Source organism: Phoenix dactylifera, chromosome 4 (assembly GCF_051530095.1).
Source record: "Phoenix dactylifera cultivar Ajwa chromosome 4, Ajwa_hap1_PhDact_Kaust_v1.1, whole genome shotgun sequence".
In the NCBI taxonomy this organism is placed as follows: Eukaryota; Viridiplantae; Streptophyta; class Magnoliopsida; order Arecales; family Arecaceae; genus Phoenix; species Phoenix dactylifera.
Genome location: NC_143193.1, coordinates 52,757,190 through 52,776,758, shown reverse-complemented (window position 1 = coordinate 52,776,758; position 19,569 = coordinate 52,757,190). Strand labels below are relative to the sequence as shown.

General features: G+C 40.2%; 2 protein-coding genes across 3 annotated transcripts; both read left to right on the top strand.

Moving 5' to 3' along the window:
- The first annotated feature begins 2,834 nt into the window (after nt 1-2,834).
- On the top strand, nt 2,835-8,748 carry LOC103699564 (G-type lectin S-receptor-like serine/threonine-protein kinase LECRK2). 2 transcript variants are annotated; one of them, XR_015977429.2, is made up of 2 exons: nt 2,835-5,357; nt 8,341-8,748. XR_015977429.2 is itself a non-coding variant. In XM_089930284.1 (1 exon), the coding sequence occupies exon 1, from the start codon at nt 2,923-2,925 to the stop codon at nt 5,278-5,280; it is 2,358 nt and encodes a 785-aa protein (XP_089786410.1). In that variant the 5' UTR covers nt 2,835-2,922; the 3' UTR covers nt 5,281-5,548. The 2 variants fall into 2 exon arrangements, 1 of the variants encoding a protein (XP_089786410.1); XM_089930284.1 differs by lacking the exon at nt 8,341-8,748 and having other exon boundaries at nt 2,835-5,548.
- A 7,651-nt stretch (nt 8,749-16,399) lies between these two features.
- Nucleotides 16,400-19,285, top strand: LOC149767833 (G-type lectin S-receptor-like serine/threonine-protein kinase LECRK2). The gene has a single exon (XM_089930285.1). It carries the CDS (start codon nt 16,721-16,723, stop codon nt 19,076-19,078), a length of 2,358 nt encoding a protein of 785 aa, XP_089786411.1. The 5' UTR covers nt 16,400-16,720; the 3' UTR covers nt 19,079-19,285.
- Nucleotides 19,286-19,569: the final 284 nt, after the last annotated feature.

The window sequence follows — 19,569 nt, the reverse complement described above, 5'->3', positions numbered from 1 at the left end:
AAAGTCTTTTCCGAAAAGAAAAATTTCAGTTTAACCAGCTCATTTTGAGGCCAAAACGATGGAATTTTAGACTGATTTAACTCCTTTAGAGTGTTGGGTTAAGGTTGTAGATCTCAAAAAGCTATCCAATTTCTAAAAAAAAAATCATCTCAATCAGATATCATATAACCAAGTTATAGCCTTTGATAGTTTATCATACGATTCGGCTATCTAATGTGGCAGATCTCACTCCTTAACCCTATTCAACTCTACTCGTAGTAGCCAAAATGCTCGTAGTGAAGCATTTATATTATCTCTGCTTGCAGATATAGGTCAATATACATACTCAACAAGAGTTCTAATATATCTATGATAATTCTAATTTGATTTCCCTCTTTAAAAGAGTTAAAATATGCCGGACATCCATAAACGAAAGAATTCTGTCGACGCTCGAGGCCTACTCATGCTAGCTTCCGAACCAACAGGTGAAAGAATATGATTTGGAAAAAAAAAAGTTGATCGAGATAATTATTTTTATAACTTTTTTTAATTTAAATCCAAGTTAAATTATCAAAAGCATAAAATATTTAGCATTCATGTGCATCTCAAGTGCATAACTTCTAGTTCTCGAGAACGTCGACTTAGTCTCGAACAATTAATAAACAGATAGCAAAATTTGCGAATGAATCATGAATACTTGAATAGCTGTTGGTTAGTTTGTCTACCATGAAAAATTTGGCGAATCATCAGCCTAGTTCGGAAATCGTCAACAACTATATTATTTTTAACAGTCAGAGAATGTTGTTACTACTGAATGGGAAAAAACCTTGCCTCACCGAAGCGAGGCCGGTTTAACATATTGGCCCATTTCAGACGGTTAGAGCTTGAGCTCTGGGCTTTGGCTCTCCATGGTTCATAATATAAATGGATCTGAAACTAACAATAAGGAAAGGGAGAATATATATTTAGGCAAGAAATTTTAATCAGTTCAAGCTTGCTTTGCAAAACATTGTCACAATGAATGTCCTCGAACCAAACGGAGGTGTAGAAGAATTTGCGAGCATCAAGGTTAATGTGCGGGGGATCAACCCTCCTGATATTTTATTCTCTATAATTCCCTCTAGAGATTCAATGAGTATGCGGGACTGATGCTGAAGGATTTTTTTTTTTTTTATGATACAAAATGCTGAAAGATCATTCTAATGAGAATTTTCCTAGCTCTCATAAATGAAACTTGTGCTTACTCTGAGAGCTGTGCAAGTGGATGATTGAAAAAAGTTAGAATGCTTTGAAAGCTGTATATGATGTGACCCAACGGTGGAGATTGTGAAAGAAGATATCATTCTTTCCGGCGAAAGATACGGCCCTTATAGCGGTCCAAGCGCGTCAGCCAAGCATTTTGGCAGGATGTATAAATTGCCATTTTTATCAAAAAAAAAAAAAAAAAGTGCTTGGCATCTAAGATAGCCCGGTGAGAGCGAAGGGAGTAAACCGGGTGGCTCCCTTTGCCTCCCCTATGTAACATCAAAAAGAGTGAAGGGAGTAAAAGAGAAGGCTAGAAAATTAGCAAAAGATTTGAGAGCGTCAAGCTTATCGTGTTAGAGTATTGTAGGCCCGTATAAGTTATAACAAGTGTTTAGAGTCTTCAGTTGGTCGTCCACTAGATGATCAATAAACAGTCCCGACTACCACAAATTTTAATTTCGAGAACGTTAATCCTATGGTTGCATGGCATAGCACATTGATATTTTACATGAAGAGAAAAAAAAAGGACTTGGGAAATTTCAGTCTTACACAAATGAAGGGCAACGACTACGACCTGCAATATCGAGAGAGGTATGGCAGCCAAGTGGGACAAATCCATTAAAATCAGGGCCCACAAGCAGGCAACATGGGAAGCTTTTCCAACACGTAAAGAAGCAGGCAACCATGAGAAGCCCTTCCAACACGGGGGGCGATACACTCGACCAGCCATAAAATGACGACGAGAGGCTAAAAGCTAATAGATTAATGACTTTGCCGTGTTGACCATAAAGCTGTGGAGCTTACATGAAGCATCGTAAAGGGGGAAAGAAAAGTTTCCATAAATGCACTGCATCTCCAAGAGTAATAAAAGGGATAGGACTGAGGCCCATAGGATCTTTCGAGAGTTGAATGATTGTTGTATTATTCCAGCAAAAGAAAGAATGGTTGTTGTAGCAAACGCTACCGTATGCAAGACCATTCGATTCAGCCGTCTATTCAGTCTTTTATGTGGCAAGAAGGGAAATGATGGCTGTGAATCACTGGGCACCATGTGAGTACCACTCTGGAATAGCATTTATCTTTTATTAAAATCTAATAAGCAAAATATCAATCAGGAATAACTCATATTGTCGCACTTTAGCTCCATTGATTCAAATGAGAGTCCAGCTGAAGCGTGAGAGACGGGAAATGCAGTTGCTTTTCTAGATGCAGGAATTCCATGCAATCAAATTAATACAGCTTCAATTAGCATATAAACATAACATCACGAGCAATTGCCTGCCTGAGACGCAGTCAAGAAGATCAGGCAGATTCCTTCGCTGGTGGGGGCAATGCGATATTAGACCAACATGTCAAGAGATATTAGACCAGCTAATACAGATGTAATACTGCTGAGTGGGGGCACAGCCTCAGACCATTGTTTCTCAAAATAAAGAACGTCTGGGCTCACCAGCGTGAATCACGGGGTCGTTGTGTTTACTTTGGGTCAACCCGAAGAATCTGTCATTATCGATGCCAAGTCATTCGCAGTTCCGCTGCGTTTACTTGGGGTCAACCCATTGGATATCTCATTTTTGTTGCTGAGACATTACCAGTTCCTGTCTTTCCCCTCCATTACTTGCAATCAGTCCACAAAACAATTTAAAGAGCACAGGATCTTCGCAACCCCTTGCTATCCTTTCTTGGTCATTTTCTCTAATGGCCCCAGCAACATCCTACATCCTGTTCCTCTCAATCTTTTCATTAGCGTTTGCACTGGAAGCAGCTCAACCAAGGCAGTCCAACATAAGCTTGGAGACCTCCCTCCATCCCACCATCAACCCTACGTCATGGCTCTCACCAACTGGACGTTTTGCCTTCGGATTCTACCCAGAAGGTACCGGCTTCTCCATTGGAATATGGCTCGTGGCATCTCCTGAAAACACCACTGTGATATGGACAGCAGACCGAGATGACCCACCGGTGACCAAAGATGCTGCATTAAAGCTAACCAATGACGGGCTCGAGCTGCTCCTACCACAATCTGAAGCGAGAGTCATCTCCCAGATTTCCGCAAACACCGATGCTTTCTCTGCTTCCATGCTCGATTCTGGGAACTTTGTCATCTACGACTCTAACTTTAATGTCGTATGGCAAACCTTTGATCATCCAACTGACACAATCATGGCAAATCAGGTGCTGCTCGCTGGAAATGAGCTCGTTTCCAGAATATCAGAAACCAACCACTCGAGTGGGAGGTTTCAGCTCAGCATGCAGACTGATGGGAACCTCGTTCTGTATCCTGTGGCATCCCAAGATAATCCAGAGGATGCTTGCTGGGCCTCCGGAACAAATGGAATGGGCTACCAAAGCTTACATCTCGATGACAACGGTAGGCTGTACCTGCTCAACAGCAACGGCACACACAATCTAACGGGCGGTTTCCGGAACGGGACGGCACTAGAGTATCGTGCAACGCTTGATTTGGATGGGATCTTCCGGTTATATTCTCACGATCTCGAGTCAAACGCAGAACATGTTTTTGCTGAATTCCCGAAAGTCGCAGATCTGTGCAAGGTCAAGGGAACCTGTGGCGTGAACAGCTACTGCACTTCCGCAAATGGACGGGCGGTATGCTTGTGTCCGCCTGGTTTTGATCATCTCGATACTAAGAGCACATCGAGCGGATGCAGTAGAAACATCACGACCATTGGTTGCTCCTTGAATGATGATAACACGACATACATGTCCCCTCTGGAGAATGTAACATGGATGAGCGATTCCTATACTGCATCATGGTCTGTGACAAGCAAGGAAGAATGCAGTGATGCATGTTTGAAAGATTGCAATTGTGCTGCCGCTCTGCTTCAAGACGGTACGTGCAGCAAACAGGCGCTTCCGATGAGGTATGGGACAATAGGCAGCACTGCCACAACATTCATCAAGCTGGTTAACCTGAGCGCTGGAGGAAGGCCCGATAGCAGCCATGGAGATAGAGGCCCGGCTGCAGCTCCCGTTATTGCTACAAAGCAGAAGTTTAGCGCCACGATTTTATTCGTGTCCGTGGCTATTGTTGCTGGTATAGTTTCTACCTTGGCTGCTTTTATGTTCTTTTTTTACAGGTATCGAGCTGGAAGATACAGAAGGATGGGGAGAAATAGAGAGCCAGCTATGGTGGACGGAATAGCACCCAGATCTTTTTCCTACCATGAGCTGAGGGAAGCGACCCAGGGTTTCAAGGAGGAGCTGGGCAGGGGCGCCTTTGGAACTGTCTTTAAGGGGACCTTGCCTAGCGGTGAAAGAGCCATTGCTGTGAAAAAACTTGAGAAGGTGGTGGATGAGGGAGAAAGGGAGTTCCGAAGAGAGATGAGGACAATTGGAAGAACTCACCACAAGAACTTGGTAAGACTGCTCGGCTTCTGTGATGAAGGTGCTAACAGGCTCCTAGTCTATCAATACATGAGCAATGGATCGCTTGCAGACCTTATCTTTAAGGCTGACAGGCACCCAGATTGGGATGAGCGCGTGAGGATTGCGTTGGATATCGCTAGAGGGATCCATTATCTGCATGAGGACTGCGAAACCCGTATCATACATTGCGACATAAAACCTCAAAATATACTGATGGATGAAAATTGGACAGCGAAGATATCAGATTTTGGGTTAGCAAAGTTGTTGATGCCGAGTCAGACAAGAACATTCACAGGCATTAGAGGGACAAGGGGGTACCTTGCACCAGAATGGCACAAGAATGCGCCGATATCGGTGAAGGCAGATGTTTACAGCTTTGGCATTGTATTGCTCGAAATTGTATGCTGCAGGAGAAATATGGAATTGGAAGCTGAAGCAGATGCAATTATTCTTCTGGACTGGGTGCATGACTGCTTTATGAATGGAGAGTTGGAGAAGCTTGTGCCTGATGAAGTGGATACGACAGAGTTGAATAGGCTTGTGAAAGTGGGGCTCTGGTGCATTCAGTCAGAACCAGGTTCTCGTCCTAGCATGAAGAATGTCGTGATGATGCTGGAAGGGAACGTCGGCATACCCCTTCCCCCACCACCTGGATTTAGTTCCTGACCTGCAAGTGCACCCAAGCCTGTCCAAATTAAGTGTCCCCTGATAGCTATGGTGATTTGTCCATTCAAAAAAGACAGGTATGGTGATTTCTATTTCGAATAAAACAAGTTGCACTCTTTGCATTTTTATGCAAGTATATCTGTCATTTTGTATGTTTTTGAATTTATGGGAACCTAATGATGCAGTATGCAATCTTTGTATTTCCAATAACCATTTTACTTTATGTAAAAGATGAGTAGTCGTTTGCATGTATATCACCTTTCAAGCACTTTACAATCTTATTCTTTTCATGGAAGATTTTCTAAGACAGAGCATGTGTGAAGTGTGATTATGCAAGGCCTCTCTTCATTATGAGACTCTCTGTAGTTTACCGAAATTTTCATTGTCGTCTCCTGATCAGGATCGTGTCCTGCGAGGCCCCAATGGTAGATCATAGATAACCACCATTTTTCCTCATCAATTGAAGCCATCCTCAAGTGAGATGGGCTTTAGTACATCAATTAGTGCTCGATAGAAACTCCTCCATTGGGTTTTTTTTTTAATGGTTATTCTCTTCTAGAGTTCCAGGTAGAAAAATACCAAGCTGAAAAATATTACTCTAGGGACCTGGTGAGAGACTGCTTAGATGCTTGACTACTTTGCTTTTTCTTATCAAGAACACTATCATACCGCTAGCCTAGTAGTTTTAGAGACGAGTTTGAGAGACCTAGAATGAAGTGGCACCTTTGTGTAGTGAAGCCAGTATAGAATATTCCATCTAGTTAGTGGACATGGTAGGCACGAGGCTGCAGAGACTGGTGTTAGTATGGCTGTAAATGGCCTATTCGTTCAACTTACATGGACCTAATTCAAGCCAAATTGTTGGATAAATGGCTTCACAATAATCTTTAGCAGCTCCCGTGCTAACCAAAGTAGCTCATGATCATTCATCAAGGTGTTCAAAGCCTTGCCCTTCCCTATATGGAGGACACCTTATGCAAAAAGAACAACAACAACAAAAAAAAAATACAAACCCTTCGCTGCTGGTTAAATGAGTAAAAACCATGCAAGGGCAGAATCCATGGGCATATACAGGACATGTCATTGATGCAGATACACGTAAAAGAGTTGATTAAGGGCCTGCCTGTATGTCTAAATAAATTATCGGCAAAACATATAGTCGTGGAAAAAGCTAAGTAGCTAGCAATTTTTTCAAAAAGTTTTTAAAATTTTTGAGATTTCATGAAACCTATTATTCCTAAAAAAATATCTTCTACATAAAAATATTATCCAAAAATAATGGGATCGAAACTTTCATTGGCTGCTCATGATCTTCGTTACTTATTTCATGCAACAACCTAAGACCTCACCCAAAAAGGCTAACTGGATGGTATTATTTGGATTTCTTGATCTTAGTATAAATACCCAAGATCTTCTCGGCGAATAACCAACCTTCCATTTTTAGCAAAATAAATAACCAAGCTTCCGTTCAAGCCCTAACGTCTACATCAGGCTAAGAGTTCAAATCCATTCAAATCTAATCATAAGCACTGCGATCGGCCCGTAGTCTGCCTCTATGAACCCGTACTGCAATATCTTCTAGTCTACATAGGCTATGGGCCGAATTCGCTCTGATATAATTTGTAGCAATCAAAGACCTCACCTAGAAAGGCTAGCTAGAAGGTATTATTTGAATTCCTTGATTTAAGTATTCAAGATTTTGTCGGCGAATAACCGATGTGGAACAAGATTAGCAAAAATAGAGCAAGTATAGTTATGTGAAGGTATATGTAACATAATTATAGCTGGTTGGATAAAATGGAAAGGCTCATCTAGAATATTATGTGGTAGACAAATACCTTGGAGATTTAAGGAAAAAATTTATATAACAACTGTAAGACCTGCTGTATTATATGGCTCAAAGTATTGGGCAATAAGAAAGTACACAAAAACAAGTTGAATGTAGTAGAATGAGAATGTTAAGATGGACATGAGGTAAAACTAGAAAGGGTCAAATAATTAGTAGAGTTGGAGGAGTTAGACAAATTAAGGATGGAAAATAGTTTAAGATGGTATGATCATGATCTGAAGAAACTCCAGTAAGAAGTACTTTGGTTTTTGTTGAAGGTGGTGGAAAAAAAAGGAGGGAAAGACCTAATATAACATGGTTGTAAGTTGTAAAACGGATATGAATGAACTTGGAATAACATTAGAGATGTCCCTAATAGAAATACTTGGCGAATGAGGATCCGTAAGGTCGATCCTGGATAGTTGGGAAAAGGCTTAACAATTATGGTTATATGAAGTATAATTATGTGAATTCTTTCTTCATTTTACAATTTTTTGTGAGCTGAGGTTTTGATCGGTCCCTTAACTGGGAAAAATTCCATGAGATCTCAACGCCAGGCCACAACAATCGCTGTCCTTTGTCATCAATTTAAGCCAACTTCAAGTGAGAGATAAATTAGGATACCCATGCGAAAACAATATAGTTGGAAAGCAAAAAGGAAAGCAGGATGCAACATTAAACAGGAAAGATAAGTAGGGTAATCAATTAAAATACAAGGAGGTTCTTTTGCACTAGTTTCAGGACCTACATTATCCATTAAGGTATGAAGCACTAGAATGCAATTGGACAGAACACTACCGATCAAAACATAAATTCTTCATTTTCAGACCTTATTTTCTTATATACCAGAAAGAAAAACAGACCACTGATTCAAACATAATCAATCAATTCAGCCACATCCTTCATTCCCTTGAAGACAGAAGAGAAAATAGTGTCATTTCATGGTGTGAGGGCATATATTTGTACAGTGGGACAATTCCTAAATGGGAAGAAACAAAAGAGCATCTGGATCATCATTCTATCCAAGCAAACTTAAATACTCCCTCATGCATTTTGTCGAACACTCTCCATGCACAATAAAAATTTACCAAACTATTACACTGCTTCACAAGAAAGTCTTCGTTAGCAATCATAATTATGAGAGTAATAGCATCACCTAGAAATGACATAGATATATTTCAAAAACAATAATAATAATTCACATAACGGATTCATATCTATAAAACCTATAGAATTTCATATAAAGGCGCGATGGCTTCGATCTGGCGACATTGGCGACTGACCTGAAGCGCGCGGGAGTGGGATGACGGATGGAAGGAGGGACCAGGCAGGCGCAGGCGGCGAGGCAGAGTGCGTGGCTTTCCTGCTTTGGCAACGGCGCCATTTCTTGGCACGGAGGCTTCAATCTTGCCCCTGGGCTCCCCGGGAGACGTTTGCAAGGTTGTGCGACGAAAGCCAAAAGCCTCACAGCAATGCTGACGTGGGCCATCTTGGTACTCGCAGACTCCAGATCAAGATCCAAAATTAATGGCCGCTACAAGGTTACAATGGTTTCCGGCAATTTCAGTTATGCCATTATTTATAATAATATAGGAAAAAGATAAATCGTTTAGAATTACAGCAGTCTGTTATAATAAAAATAATGGCCATTATTTATATTTGTACATTTTTAAATAAATAAATACTTTTCAAAACTCAAAATTTTATGCCAAATATTTCTTCAAGGGAGAATGTACGATCTAAACAGGATATTTTTTAATTAAGTAAACAATGACATGAAAAATAATACCATTATTTTTTTCATTGTTTTCTATTATTTTTTGTTATGTGGTAGTTATAAAAATCCCTATAAATATTTTTTTAATATATTTAAAAAATTGAAATCATATGTTGGTGGATAAATAATCACCGCGGTAATTGTAATAGTCGGTAGCAATTTTCAGTGGGTCTATTATGATAAATTAATGTTGCCTTGGAAATCTAGCACCATCTTTTTCGAGTTATGCCCGATGGCTTGTAATACTTTGGGATACATGAAACAATATTTTGCATATGGTGGAGTGCAAAAAATGAGAGATAAACAAAAAATTTTGAAATTTAAAGTAGATGAATATACTATGGGTTTTTGGAATACTTGAGGATTGTTCTATTCGAAATCTAAACATTGAAATAAATTACATAGCAATGATCTCTTAAGATCAAGGATTCTTTCAACAAACGATGGATATGTAAAATGTTGTAGAAAACATTTCAAAATTTATGGTTCTACTTTTGTAATATAGCATGGGCATTATTATTTATATAACCTTAATAACCTCGATATAGTTACGAACAATGGTACTTCTCAATGAACATGCATAGTGGAATAGGATCCTTACCACCGCAATCCTCTATCTGTTCACGTACGTTACAAGTTCTAATGCCAATTTTTTATTGAGAGTGAACCCGTTGCACGCTAAATCTTGTGAAGTTCTTCATCATATATGGTCAGTTGAGGGCTAAGCTTAGCCCACCCAATGTTAGTATCTTGCAATCTAACCCAATTGAACTTAAACTCATATTAAGATTTCACTAAGCCAACCCAACTTCTTAAGGGACTATTTGATTGCTTGCAATTCAATGGCATGTAAAATAATCACATATTATAATTCAATTGCTTATAATTGGAATCGAAGTTGTAGAAGGGGACCTTGTCTAGTAATTTATAGTTGAAAAACATAAATACAATTACGATTGTTTGGTTGTTTGATGTGGAAAAAGATATGGTTTGTGGAAAGAGATATAGCTAATTTATAATTAAGCTAATTAGATTACTTCTTGAAACACAATGGATTATTCATTTTTATTTCATAATATAATATTTATAATAGTATAATATAATATATGATTTATTACATCGTATAGACATAAAAGAAATATGTGGGGAATGGTTCGTGATGCATCATGCCCATGTAGTGGAGGTGTGATGTACCATGCACAGCATGGGCCCCAATATGTGAGGAGAGAAGCGTAAGTACTCGAGCAATGGTTAGCAACATTGCATGCTCAAGAAAAATGACTTAAAAAGTATTGGGTTTCAGCACATATTGACATCGAGGTGGTATAGGGTAGGAAAGGAGGCATGAACCTTCTTCTCTCAAGGTCCAAAATTTCCTAAATACACTGACCTGACAGACCAACCCGAATCTTCCAAGACTTCATGTTAGGTTTGAGATTGAAGCCATTTGCGCACAACTCTTAAGAGACCACCGAGCTCAAAATGTCTTTGACCTACTTTGGTTTTTACTATTAGTATTGCAACGTAAAAGTTGATGTAGCTCTACAAGCCTCTCAATTAGACTTAGAAGGACGGTCAAAAACAGAAGGTCACCTAGCTTGTATCTTGACATAAAGATGGCCCGTTTATTCCAAGGGTTAGCTCCTATCTGTCCAACCCAAGGGGCTGTAACCTAGTCTACCTCTTTCGCGTTCCCAACACAGTAAGCAAGCTAACTACAATGGGAAGCTTTTCCAACACGTAAGGCGATACACTTGACCTATATTATAATGATGACAAGAGGCGACTTCTACATCAACTTTGCCATTTCCATTTGATTCTTTACAAATTAGAAGAGAATATACAGTCAAAGTCTTTTCTGAAAAGAAAAGTTTCAGTTTGACCGGCCCATTTTGAGACCAAAACGATGAAATTTTAAACTGATTCAACTTCTTTAGGGTGTTGGCCCAAAGTTATAGATCTCAAAAAGTTATTCATTTTTTTTAAAAAATCATCTCAATCAGACATCGTATGACCAAGTTATAGCCTTCGAAAGTTAATCATGCGATTCGGTTACCTAATGTGGCGGATCTCACTCCTAAACCTTGTTCAACCCTACTCGTAGTAGCCAAAATGCTCGTAGTGAAGCATTTATATCATCTTTGCTTGCAGATATAGGTCAATATATATACTCAACAAGAGTTATAATATATCTATGATAATTCTAATTTGATTTCCCTCTTTAAGAGAGTTAAAATATGTTGGACTTTCATGAAAGGAGGAATTCGATCGATGCCCGAGGCCTACTCATGATAGCTTCCGAGCCAACAGGCGAAGGAATATGATTTGGTAAGAAAAAAGTTGATCGGGATAATTATTTTCATAACTTTTTTAATTTAAATCTAAGTTAAATTATCAAAATCCTAAAATATTTAGCAGTCATGTGCATCTCAAGTGCATAATTTCTAGTTCTCGAAAATGTCTTGAGTTAGTCTTGAACAATTAATAAACAGATAGCAAAATCTGCGAATGAATCATGAATACTTGTTAGCTGTTGATTAGATTGTCTACCATGAAAATTTGGAGAATCATCAGCCCAGTGCGGAAATCGTCAACAACTATATAATTTTTTAACAGTCAGAGAATGTCATTACTATTGAATGGGAAAAAAACTTGCCTCGCCGAAGCGAGGCCGGTTTAACATATTGGGCCATTTCAGACGGTTAGAGCTTGAGCTCTAGGCTTTGGCTCCCCATGTTCAAACTATAAATAGATCTGAAATTAACAATAAGGGAAGGGAGAATATTTAGGCAAGAAATTTTAATAAGTTCAAGCTTGCTTTGTAAAACATTGTCACAATGATGGTCCTGCAGGGCTGAACCAAACTGGGGGTGTAGAAGAATTTGCGAGCATCAAGCTTAATGTGCGGGGGATCAACCCTCCTGATATTTTATTCTCGATAATGCCCTCTAGAGATACAATGAGTATGTGGGACTGATGCTGTAGGATTTTTTTTAATAATGCAAAATGCTGAAAGAACATTCTAAAGAGCTGTGCAAGTAAATGAATGAAAAAATTTAGGATGCTAAAAAATCTGTACATGATGTGACCTAATGGTGGGGGTTGTGAAAAGAAGATACCATTCTTTTCGGCGGAAGATGTGTAGGTTTTGTGATCAAGGTCATGACTGACAGATTATTACTGTGGACGGGCGACGTACCTAATAGCTATAGGGGTGGAGCTTAGGGCAGCATGAAAAGGCATCTCCTATGTGAGACAAAAGCTGAGAGCAGAGCACATTATCCTCAAGAAAGATTCGGCCACGGTGATCGATTAGATATGAAAGGAGGGGCGGAAAGGGGATGGAAGTCCTCTACTCGGCGACATTCGGCAGATGGTGAGAGAATGCAATGTCTTTCAGACAGTGTATATGTATCGGAAGGCGAACAGGACCGCCAACTGGATCGCCTTTTATGCAGCACAGCATTTTGGAGAGATCCTCTGGATATACCAAGGGGTCCCTTCTTCACAATTATGTTAGATTGTTGCTCTTGATTCTACTGGCTATGTCTATACTAGAATAGGATAAGCAACTGTTGTAAAAAAAATAAAAATAAAAATAAAAATAAAAAAAATAAAAAAAAGCGACACTCATAGCGGTGCCAAGCGCGTGAGCCAATCGCTTGGCATCTAAGAAAACCCGGTGAGAGCGAAGGGACTAAAACACAAGGCTAGATCAGCCGTGTGGCCCCGTGGGCGGAGCGAAGACAAAGGCATGAGTTGTAGGCCGTACGCTCCACCTCAAGGGACAATAATAAAAAGAGCTCAGTAAAGGAGCAGCTTCCCCGAAACTCACGTCGCGTGGCTGTGCCTGACACTAATCACGCATCGCAATTTCAGTAGACCTCATGCAATGTTTAGTGCCCTACCCCGCTCATCAAATTATATTAATATTTTCTTAACTTTTATATTACATTTTTAGAATTATGATCTTATTTAAAAATAAAGATACAACCATTAATCATTCTGCTATATTGCATTTATATATCTCTTAAATATTTCTATGTTTTATTAAACATAAGTTGGATCATGATATTATTATTTTATAATAATATGTTATTTTACTATATCAATAAATATATACATTCTATTAAAATTTTATATAATAATAGTATATCAATGTATTAATATTAAAAAGTATTATAAATAACATAAAACGAGATCATAATTTACTGCGCAACAATAAAAATATTATTAATATCAATATTATTGGTAACAAATACTTCTTAATATAAAAGAAAATATGTATTAAATGGTCATCGTCATGTCTATATTATGATATAGTTTTTGTGGTATGCTCAACGAGCTTAATGCATAATCAGTATTGGCATTAGTGACAACAATCAATACTAATACTCAATGAGGCTTGCCATATAAGTTAGTAAGGCTATTCTTTAATACTATTTATTATAATTTATTGTATTGCTATATTGTATTTCAAGAATTGCAAGAAAAAAAAATAAAAAAATTGAACAATATGCTTCACATGGGTTTTAGGCTAGTTTAAAATCTAAAATGATGACCCACGGTCCATGAAATCTTTTCATGTCATCATCCATTGTTCTTGTCGTTTAACTTTTTAGTTAATGTGAATCCACCAAAGATAATAATTTAGGATCTTAAATAGATTTTGGCGATGGTTGCAGTCTTTCCATGTCGTCATCCATCAGTCTCCGTTCCAATGAATAATGTAGTTCTAACTTTCTAAATCCCAGTCTGTCCAAGATAATAATTTAGAACCTTGAATGGTGCTTAACGGCCAGTGCAGTCTTTTTAGGTCATCATTCTTTATTCTTGGCCTACCATGGGAGTCTACGAAAGATGGAAGTTTAGAAACTTGGACGGTGCTGGATGGTCAAGCGGTCGCACTTTCCAGGACAATGAACCAATACTTGGTCATTCCACAAAGTCTACATGGGGTCTACCAATATAACAATTTAGAATCTTTTATAATAATAAACTTTCTAAGTTACATTTTTTCTAAAAAAAACTATATTCTACCCTATATACACCATCTGACAGTGCACAATGCCAATCATAGGTGCTCATTTTTTGGATCAATCATCAAGACAAGCACTTGATGAATGAATAATAATAATCAAGACAAGTACTTGATCAATCATCAAGACAAGTACCTATGATTGGCGTGATGCGTCCCCATGATGCATAGGATATAGGATATAATTTCTCCTTCGATAATTCTTATAAATAATAATAATAATAATAATAATATTAATAATAATTTAGAATCTCAAATTGTGCTCGGTGGTCAAGCGTTCACACCCTCGCATTATGGTACGCCATGACATTCATTGAACCGATGCTCTTCAATCCACAAAGTCCGTCATGCGAGTCTACCAAAGGTAAAAATCTACAATCTTAGATGGTGATCGGCGGTCACAGTCATTATACCACGCCACGGCATTGAACCAATACTTCGTCGATCGCAAAATAGCAACCACAAAAGAGAAAGCAAGTCAACGGTGATAGGAAAGGTCCATCATAATAGAGACACAAGAATACACTCAAGATGATGGAGAAATAAGAAAGAGGCAAAAATAATTTTGGAGAAAATGTATCGTACCCAAAATGGGTCATCCGAGTCGACTATATGATACGACACATAATTTCTAAAGTAAAGCTCCAGAAATCATGTAAGTCCTAAATTAAATAATATCCAAATAATATCAAAAATTTAAAATAATAATTAATAATCATTTCAATCCAATAAACATCTGGGTGCTATTTCGTCCACCAGAGCTGGCTCTCTATTTCTCCCCATCCTTCTGTACCATCCAGCTCGATACCTGTAAAAAAGGGAACATAAAAGCAGCGAAGGTAGAAATTATACCAACAACAATAGCCACTGGCACGATGAAAATCGTGGCGCTAAACTTTTGCTTTGTAGTAATGACGGGAGCTGCGGCAGGGCTTCTTTCTGCATGGCTAGTATCAGGCCTTCCTCCGGCGCCCAGGTTAACCAGCTATTTCTAGGTGGAGCGAAGACGAAAGCTTGATTTCTAGGCCGTACACTCCACCTTAAGGGACAATAAGGGCTCGTTTGGTTCGCGGGAAGTATTTTCCCTCCTAGGAATATGATTCCTGGGAATCAGATTCCTAGGAAGAGAATACCTAGTAAGTACTTTTGGCATGTTTGGTTAACCATGGAAAAGTGACAAATTTCCAAAGTGTTTATGTTTGGTTGACCATCCACTTTCCTAGGAAAGTTATGTATAATTCCTATTATGCCCTTAATAAAAATTATGTCTTTAATGCCTCTTTAATGCTTCTTTAATGCTGAAGGGTCCTTTTGGGAAAAAAATAAAAAAGGAGTGATTCCCACCTCATGGGAAAGTAACTTTCCCATGTTTGTCATGGGAAAGACTTTCCCATGAAATGTGGGAATCATATTCCCATGGGAATACAACTTTCCCATCTCTCTCCTTTGAAAACTCCAACCAAACAAGAGGCATTTCATTACTTTCCCGTTGACCACACTTTCCCCCCTCCTTTTCCTGCGAACCAAACGAGCCTTTAGGGCTCGTTTGGTTCGCGGGAAGCATTTTTCCTCCTAGGAATATGATTTCTACGAAGAAGATTCCTGAAAAGAGAATGCCTAGAAATGTACTTTTGGCATGTTTGGTTAAACATGGAAAAGTGATAGATTTCCAAAGTGCTTATGTTTGGTTAATCATCCACTTTCCAAGAAAAGTTATGTGTAATTCCTATTATACCCTTAATAAAAATTAGGTCTTTAATGCATCTTTAATGCTGAAGGGCCTTTTTGGGAAAAAATAAAGATGGAGTGATTCCCGCCTCATGGAAAAGTAATTTTTCCATGTTTCTCATGGGAATGACTTTTCCATAAAATGTGGGAATCATATTCCCATGGGAATACAACTTTCTTATCTCTCTCCTTTGAAAATTTCAACCAAATAAGAGGGATCTCATTACTTTCCCGTTGATCATACTTGCCCCCTTCTTTTCCTGCGAACCAAACGAGCCCTAATAAAAAGAACATAGTAAGGAGCAGCTTTCCCGAAACTCACGTCGCCCCCACAAAGACGAGAAACTATACCCTTCGACCGCGTGGCTGTGCACGACACCAATCGATGCGCTCATCTCGCATTGCCGTGAGTCACGGGGTGCCATGGGAGTATCACTCTGGAATAGCATTTATCTTTTATTAAAATCTAATAAGCAAAATATCGATCAGGAATAACTCATATTGTCGCATAGCTCCATTGATTCAAATGAGAGTCCAGCTGAAGCGTGAGAGACGGGAAATGCAGTTGCTTTCTAGATGCAGGAATTCCATGCCATCAAATTAATGCAGCTTCAATTAGCATATAAACATAACATCACGAGCAATTGCCTGCCTGAGACGCAGTCAAGAAGATCAGGCAGATTCCTTCGCTGGTGGGGGCAATGCGATATTAGACCAACATTTCAAGAGATATTAGACCAGCTAATACAGATTATAATACTGCTGAGTGGGGGCACAGCCTCAGACCATCGTTTCTCAAAATAAAGAACGTCTGGGCTCACCAGAGTGAATCACGGGGTCGTTGTGTTTACTTTGTGTCAACCCGAAGACTCTGTCATTATCGATGCCAAGTCATTAGCAGTTCCGCTGCGTTTACTTGGGGTCAACCCATTGGATCTCTCATTTTTGTTGCTGAGACATTACCAGTTCCTGTCTTTCCTCTCCATTACTTGCAATCAGTCCACAAAACAATTTATAGAGCACAGGATCTTCGCAACCCCTTGCTATCCTTTCTTGGTCATTTTCTCTAATGGCTCCAGCAACATCCTACATCCTGTTCCTCTCAATCTTCTCATTAGCGTTTGCACTGGAAGCAGCTCAACCAAGGCAGTCCAACATAAGCTTAGAGACCTCCCTCCATCCCACCATCAACCCTACGTCATGGCTCTCACCAAATGGACGCTTTGCCTTCGGATTCTACCCAGAAGGTACGGGCTTCTCCATTGGAACATGGCTCGTGGCATCTCCTGAAAACAACACTGTTATATGGACAGCAGACCGAGATGAGCCACCGGTGACCAAAGATGCTGCATTAAAGCTAACCAATAACGGGCTCGAGCTGCTCCTACCACAATCTGAAGCCAGAGTAATCTCCCAGATTTCCACAAACACCGATGCTTCCTCTGCTTCCATGCTCGATTCTGGGAACCTTGTCATCTACGACTCCAACTTTAATGTCGTATGGCAAACCTTTGATCATCCAACTGACACAATCATGGCAGATCAGATGCCGCTCGCTGGAAATGAGCTCGTTTCCAGAATATCAGAAAGCAACCACTCGAGGGGGAGGTTTCAGCTCAGCATGCAGGATGATGGGAACCTCGTTCTGTATCCTGTGGCATCATCAGATAGTCAAGTGGATGCTTACTGGGCCTCCGGAACAAATGGAATGGGCTTCCAAAGCTTAACTCTCGATCGTCACGGTCGGCTGTACCTGTTCAACGGCAATGCCACAGACAATCTAACGGACAGTCTTCCGAAGGCGACGGCACTGGTGTATCGTGCAACGCTTGGTGTGGATGGGATCTTCCGGTTAGTTTCTCACGATCTCGAGTCAAACGCAGAACGTGTTTTGGAGGAATTCCCCAAAGTCGCAGATCCGTGCGAGGTCAAGGGAACCTGTGGCGTGAACAGCTACTGCACTTCCGCAAAAGGACGGGTGGTATGCTCGTGTCCGCCTGGTTTTGATTATCTCGATACTAAGAGCACATCGAGCGGATGCAGTAGAAACATCACGACCATTGGTTGCTCCTTGAATGATGATAACACGACATACATGTCCCCTCTGGAGAATGCAACATGGACGAGCGATTCCTATGCTGCATCATGGTCTGTGACAAGCAAGGAAGAATGCAGTGATGCATGTTTGAAAGATTGCAATTGTGCTGCCGCTCTGCTTCAAGACGGTACGTGCAGCAAACAGGCGCTTCCGATGAGATATGGGAGGACAGACAGCACTGCCACAACATTCATCAAGCTGGTTAACCTGAGCGCTGGAGGAAGGCCGGATAGCAGCCATGGAGATAGAGGCCCGGCTGCAGCTCCCGTTACTGCTACAAAGCAAAAGTTTAGCGCCACGATTTTATTCGTGTCCGTGGCTATTGCTGCTGGTATAGTTTCTACCTTGGCTGCTTTTATATTCTTTTTTTACAGGCATCGAGCTGGAAGGTACAGAAGGATGGGGAGAAATAGAGAGCCAGCTCTGGTGGACGAAATAGCACCCAGATGTTTTTCCTACCATGAGCTGAGGGAAGCGACCCAGGGTTCCAAGGAAGAGGTCGGCAAGGGTGCCTTCGGAACTGTCTTTAAGGGGACCTTGCCTAGCGGTGAAAGAGCCATTGCTGTAAAAAAACTTGAGAAGGTGGTGGATGAGGGAGAAAGGGAGTTCCGAAGAGAGATGAGGACAATCGGAAGAACTCACCATAAGAACTTGGTGAGACTGCTCGGCTTCTGTGATGAAGGTGCTAACAGGCTCCTAGTCTATGAATACATGAGCAATGGATCGCTTGCAGACCTTATCTTTAAGGCTGACAGGCACCCAGATTGGGATGAGCGCGTGAGGATTGCGTTGGATATCGCTAAAGGGATCCATTATCTGCATGAGGATTGCGAAACCCGTATCATACATTGCGACATAAAACCTGAAAATATACTGATGGACGATAATTGGACAGCGAAGATATCAGATTTTGGGTTAGCAAAGTTGTTGATGCCGAGTCAGACAAGAACATTCACAGGCATTAGAGGGACAAGGGGGTACCTTGCACCAGAATGGCACAAGAATGCGCCGATATCGGTGAAGGCAGATGTTTACAGCTTTGGCATCGTATTGCTCGAAATCGTATGCTGCAGGAGAAATATGGAATTGGAAGCTGAAGAAGATGCAATTATTCTTCTGGACTGGGTGCATGACTGCTTTATGAATGGAGAGTTGGAGATGCTTGTGCCTGATGAAGTGGATACGACAGAGTTGAATAGGCTTGTGAAAGTGGGGCTCTGGTGCATTCAGTCAGAACCAGGTTCTCGTCCTAGCATGAAGAATGTGGTGATGATGCTGGAAGGGAACGTCGGCATACCCCTTCCCCCACCACCTGGATTTAGTTCCTGACCTGCAAGTGTACCCAAGCCTGTCCAAATTAAGTGTCCCCAAATAGCTATGGTGATTTGTCCATTCAAAAAAGATAGGTATGGTGATTTCTATTTCGAATAAAACAAGTTGCACTCTTTGCATTTTTATGCGAGTATATCTGTCATTTTGTATGTTTTTGAATTTATGGGAACCTAATGATGCAGTATGCAATCTTTGTATTTCCAATAACCATCTTGCTTTATGTAAAAGATGAATAGTCGTTTCCATGTAAATCACCTTTCAAGCACTTTACAATCTTATTCTTTTCATGGAAGATTTTCTAAGACACAGCATGTGTGAAGTGTGATTATGCAAGGCCTCTCTTCATTATGAGACTCTCCGTAGTTTCCTGAAATTTTCATTGTCGTCTCCTGATCAGGATCGTGTCCTGCGAGGCCCCAAAGGTAGATCATAGATAACCACTATCCTTCCTCATCAATTGAAGCCATCCTCAAGTGAGATGGGCTTTA